Source organism: Pyrus communis, chromosome 10 (genome assembly GCF_041283825.1).
Source record: "Pyrus communis isolate YQ-2024b chromosome 10, ASM4128382v1, whole genome shotgun sequence".
NCBI lineage: Eukaryota > Viridiplantae > Streptophyta > Magnoliopsida > Rosales > Rosaceae > Pyrus > Pyrus communis.
The window spans coordinates 32,235,634-32,241,834 of record NC_142574.1 but is presented as its reverse complement, the minus strand read 5'-3'; the positions used below and the strand labels follow the sequence as shown (position 1 = coordinate 32,241,834).

The window sequence follows — 6,201 nt, the reverse complement described above, 5'->3', positions numbered from 1 at the left end:
TTTATTTCACAACGAAATATGTTTAAATTAATTAAAATCGAAGTATACTCGGGAAAAGGTTCATAACAAGATTGAACAGGAACTTCAAAAAAAAAAAAAAAAAAGATAACAAGTAAATAGATGCACAGAAACACAGCCTAATTAATCAAACACCAAACTCTAGCTTCACATGCTCAAACTGCCCGTTTCCGATCAAGATTAATCTAGTTTACTTCATACCTCCCGGAAATAATGCTCTGATACGAGCACACGAGTCATACGATCCAACAGTCAAACTCACTTAAGCAGCTCAAATCCATAACGATTCACTTGTGCTTGTAAGTTCTGAAATGCCTGTTAGTGGAATTAAAAGAGCATTGCTGGTTGTTGAGTCCCACTTCTCATCATTGCACAGAATTCCGTATAGTTGATCTTCCCATCCTATTTGGTTCAAAGTAAATCAGTACAAAACACGACGGAGACAAAGTTGCAGATATTTGAAAGTCGTGAGCAAACTTACATTATCGGCATCAACCTCAGAAATTATTTCTCTGATGGTGTTGTCGTCGCCCATTCCATGCTCCTTCATAGCAGCCTCTAATTCGTCTCTTGTAATATACCTGTTAGTGGAAATTGACAAAGGAACTTCATTAACACTCATTTTATGACTGAATGATAAAAAGAAATAAACAGTTTCTTTCCTTGCAAATTATGATATTACAAGCTAATAAATATAGTAATTCGTAACTACTTATGCCTGACAAACAGGGTGAATCAATTTCAGCTTGCAAAGTTCACAAGTTGAGACTAAATTTATGAATCAATACGCGGAAAGTTGTTTGAGCACACATCTAGAAAGATCATAACGAGAAATTTATCCAAAGTTATTTATTTCCCCCAGTAGGATCAAGTAGTTGAATTTCACTTGATCAAAAACAGAAATCCAGTACGACATATGTATACAGAAGCATTGCACAAAATTTGTCAACTCACCCACTGCTATCCTTGTCAAAATACTGGAACGCTTTGTAGAGATGCTCATCTCTTTCTAATCTTTGTCTATGCATAGTCGCAGATATAAATTCTATGTAATCAATAGATCCATTTCCATCCACATCAGCCTGAAATGTGTTCCACGGAAATCAAAAAAATAGCCAGAAGCAACATAATTGAGTTCCTGGGGAATTGATAGTCACTTACAGCGTCCATGAGTTGCCTAACTTCGGTTTCAGACAGCCGCGACCCAATACGCGCTAAACCTGTCTTCAGTTCTTCATAAGTTATTGTGCCACTGTTGTCAGTGTCCATATTGGCGAACATTGTTTTAAGGCCTTTAATTTCTTCTTCAGATAGATTCTCTGCTATCACCTGGGGGAAATTTTCAAAATGTACAAAAATTATTAAGGGAAAAAGACAAATATGGTAAGAAGAAATTCTCGGGAAACTTTGCCAATATTGGGTAAAGATAGGAGCTTCGGAACATAGTCCCAAAATTACCTTCAAAGCAAGTTGCTTGAGCTTATTCATTGCCCTGAATTGCTTCATTCTAGAGAGTACTGCACTATCTATTGGCTTGTCTGATGCTACTCCGCCTACTCTGAGCCACGGGTGCTCTGAGCACACAGAATATTAAATATCAGTCAAAAGCACACGCATAAAACAAGAGCTGGTGGTAACAAGGGCCGTGTGGCTAAAAGTTGGTTATTGTAATGCTGTATATTTATCCTTTCAGCTTCTATTTAACTGCTAAATTTGGCTCGTTGATTTGGAAGCAACAGATTACTACATGGGGCAAAAAACTAAACATAGGATTATCCCTTGAACGCCAGCACAAGGCATAATTCTATCATGTCATTTCATAGGCAAATGAAAAAGATGTCGTTTCAAAAGAGATTATAACAAAGAAACATTTAAGGAGAATGGTCCATAAATCATACAAATGGAAATAATCGACGGAAATTATATCTTATACAGCATGTGTTGCTTCATTGTAACTTTCAATCCATCCAAAATAGTATTTGAGAGGTAACATACCGAGAACTTCTGCAGAAGTAATTCTCTTTGTTGGGTCCTGTGTCAGCATCCTTCTAATCAAATCTTTAGCACTGTCTGATATTGATGGCCATGGTTGACTATCAAAGTCTATTACTCCTTCCAATATGGCATCGAATATGCCCCTCTCAGTTTCTGCAATATAAAGAGCGAGATATAACGATAAGATAACTACAACCTAAGAGAACAGTGAATGTTTAGCAAGAATACACTGAATTCATATTTACCAGCCCAAAATGGAGGTACACCACTGAGTAGGATATACAGAATAACCCCTGCACTCCAAATATCTATTTCCTTTCCATAACTACGCCGCAAGACTTCAGGGGCAACATAGTAAGCACTGCCGACTATATCACGGTACACCTTTCCTGAGATGAGGACAAAGCAGGTATCGCTACACATTAGAATGTATCCACTAGATTAAAAGTTCAGATTATATATACTTAACTGAAGCAATAAAATGAAAATGAATTTTTTCGGAAAGCTTTACAAAGGAATAAAGTAGTTTATAAACATCATAATTCGATTAGCTACACTGCATAAGGTAGGAAATGGCGCAGGCTGACCACTCTTACTACTTAAACCTTCACTACAATGTATAAACAATCATATTATCGGTTCCCAGTAAACTACACAACTTTCAGTTCACAATATAACTTCTTGCCATTATAACATCTGCAACTGAACTAGATGAATAACAATTTGTAGCAAACTATTACTGGTATTTTTAGAACACATTTGGCATATATCAACAAATAGGGAATTACAAAAGCAAACTCAAAACGTTCAAGCTCAAAATTCTACAACTTGTAACAGGAAATATGAACATAGATCATAAAAATCAATGCACTCACCTTCCTCAATGAAAACAGACAACCCGAAATCCGTTGCCTTCAGCATTGCCTTCGCATCCTTGCTAGACAGCAAGAAATTCTCCGGCTTGAGATCGCGGTGCAGCACGCCCATGAAGTGACAAATGTGCACAACATTCACAATGTCACGCAGAATTGCAGCGGCAGCCCTCTCCGAATACTGTCCCTGCGCTATGATTCGATCGAAAAGCTCCCCTCCGGCGCAGAGCTCCATCACCAAATGCACAGAGTACCTGTCCTCATAAGCTCCCTTGATCTCCACAATGTTTGGCTGCCCAGACAAATGCTGCATAATCTGAATCTCTCTCTTGATGTCTTCCCTGTCGTTTTTGCTAACGAGTTTTCGCTTCAGGATCGACTTGCAAGCGTAACTGTGGCCGGTGGAGTTCTCAGTACACAAGTATGTGATGCCGAATTGGCCTCTGCCCAGTTCTTTTCCGAGTGTGTAGTACTGCTTAATGTCGTCAAAGGGCTTCCCGAGAATGCTATTCGGCGGCGGCGCCGGTTTTACTGGAGAAGGGTTTGGCTGCTGGGGCTGTGCTCTTGGTTGGGGCGGCGGCTGTGCAGCCTGTGCCCTCTGCTGGGGCTGTGGTCTGGGTGGTGGTGGTGGGTTGTGGGGTTGTTGGGATGAGACTTTCAGAGGCTGAGCCGCCGTCTGCTGCTGCTGATAAGGCTGGGATGACCCAAACCCATTTGAACCGCGTTTCGGAGCATTCTGTTTGCTGCTACAGCAACCCATTTTCCGAGCAGGATTCTGGGATATTTGTGGCGGATTTCAATCGAAAAACAAAAGGGTAAGGATGAAACGCTGAATCGAAGAAACCCCAAAAATCAGATCTTTGAGGAATTTAAGCGAAAACCCAGATCAAGATTAGATGGTAATTGACGAAGGTGCAACCATAGTCATCGTCTACATGGAAAAGGTTTGAATTTTGCGTGTTGACGGGGAGCTGAAATTCAGCAGTCCAAACCAAGTAAATTAAATTTGGTTGGTTTTCTTTCCGGGGATTTGGAGATGTGGTGGATTTGTCGGGATATCCGAAATTTCTCCAAAATCCAAATATAAACACAAATAAAGTTTTGCTGATCAATAAATGAATTAGTTGAAAATTTAGAAACGTGTGAAAATCATGACTACAAATGTGGCAATCAATAAAGGTAAGGTGTGTGCTATCCACACATTCTATTTTACTTCTTATACATTTCTTGATAATTTCTGTTCATTGATTTTCTTCAATTCATCCAATCCAAATACCTAAAATTAAAAAGATGTGTGAGAAGTAAAATAAGATGTGTAGATATCACACCCCTAAGGGCAAAACTAAAAGGGACCAACATGTGATTGTTTTTGTTGGTGAGAATTGCCTCTGTAAGTCTTTCCGGTTCCCGAATAAGTGAATAATTGTGGCTTGCCACCAGTTGTCTCTATTTAAAGAAAAAAAAAAACTATAATTTATTCTTAGATAAATTATTTCTATAAAATGCAGTAAAAAAATCTTCATATAAACTCTCTAAATTTAAAGTGTAGCTATTTACTTGTTAAATATAGAATTGAAAAGGAAGGTCTCGATTAACACTGTTCACTTGGTAGTTTAACAAAAAATTAGAATTTTTCTTGGAAATTTTTAACACTATGTTTGGATGAGAAAAATAAACTTGAAATTTTGACAAAAGTTAAAATTTATAAATTGACATGCACCAAATCTCTTGTTTGAATTCATAAACATATAAATTTATAATTTTCGCTTGAAAAAAGATTTAGAACTTAGGATCTCCAATTCCCAAGTTTAAATTCTATGTAAATATGTGTCGTTTCCAAATTTCTATGAGTGAGAGTAAATATAATTTTTGTATTTTTGTAAATATAATTATTAAATCTTAGGCCCCATATTGTAAATTACCATATCTTAAATGGCCAATGTCTTAAACTACATATCCAATTAACATGCAAATTAGTGCTTTAGGCCCACTTGGTATTTTCTTTGGTGTGATTAGCTCGTATCATTGATTTTTTGGAAAATAATCAGAATTATAATTTGAACACATTAACATGACAAATTCTTAATTATAAAATATCGTTCTAAATATCCCAATTGCATGCCAGATTTTTTCTATAATTACAATTGATAAGTTAGAGTGCTGTCACTATTAACTATTGGATTATTAGATGTCAAGTTTTGTATTTGATAAAAAAAAATTTCTGGTGCAAGCGATAATGAGGGAGGGGAATCGAAACTAAAGAAACTTCGGATATATAGATATTTTTTTTATATACAAACATAAAGTCTCGAATACATGAGTAATATCATAAACTATTTGAGTTACGAAACTCTTAAAGAAACAATAAGCAACGATGTCGATAAAAAAAATTAAATTCTTCTGTCTCTTGTGTATTTTATTGCCTCCATTTGTTTATGTTCTGCTATGTTTAACGTTTTTTTCATCACTTGTTTTTTTTTTTTTTTTAATAGAACGATATATTACATTAAGAGGTGCTATAAATAAATTAGTATTGAACTTGCCGTTTATGAGATTCGAACTTAATTGTAATAGTGACTTTCTCATCACTTATTAACAATATACTGTGAAAAATGATATCAACACACATATGTTATTTTTTGTCAATGATCTTTTTAAATTCATTTGATTCAATGATCGAAAATTAGAAGAAGTGCGTGACAAATAAAAATGGATTTTTTAATAGAACTAATTTTTCTTAATACATCCATGATCCATGATCCATGATTCCAGGACAAAAAACCAAATGCCAAAAGGAAGTGGATAGAATCATGTGGACTTTACCTGCTCAAGCCATACAGGTGTGTGGATTCCAGGTGGTTTTATGTGCTGGATAAGAGTTGACCTAAAATCACAAATACGTGTGATGAATAATATAATTTGGAAACTAAAATTCAATGGGAAACATAAAAATTGTAGACTAATGGATGAACTGCTAATTGGATTTTGATTAGCATGGGGTTTGTGACAGTTTCTTAGACCTCAAATCTTGAATCTTTAATATGAGCGTCGCGTGATCAGACTTATAAGGTTATTTAATATGAATTTGTTGTGTTTAAAGTTCGATTAACCAAATGGCATTTGGAGTATGTTTTTGAGAGAGGTTGGGGCTAGAAAAGGATCTCCGTAAACAACCAAATCAATGACTTCGCAAATATTTTTGCTACTCGTAAAAGTCTGCTAGAGCAACATATATGGATTAAATCAATTAGCTAGAACAATGTGTTTATTCCCTCCTTTACACCAAGTCAAATTTTTATTTATAAATCTCGGTAGT

At 35.9% G+C, this 6,201-nt stretch overlaps 1 protein-coding gene across 1 annotated transcript; it reads right to left on the bottom strand.

Moving 5' to 3' along the window:
* On the bottom strand, positions 1–4,025 carry LOC137728969 (calcium-dependent protein kinase 2). Its single transcript, XM_068467785.2, has 8 exons — positions 2,889–4,025; positions 2,259–2,402; positions 2,014–2,166; positions 1,477–1,592; positions 1,180–1,347; positions 973–1,100; positions 500–599; positions 1–420 (listed from the first exon to the last, which is right to left on the bottom strand). Exons 1-8 carry the CDS (start codon positions 3,643–3,645, stop codon positions 346–348), a joined length of 1,641 nt encoding a protein of 546 aa, XP_068323886.1. The 5' UTR covers positions 3,646–4,025; the 3' UTR covers positions 1–345.
* Between the last annotated feature and the right edge of the window lie 2,176 nt (positions 4,026–6,201).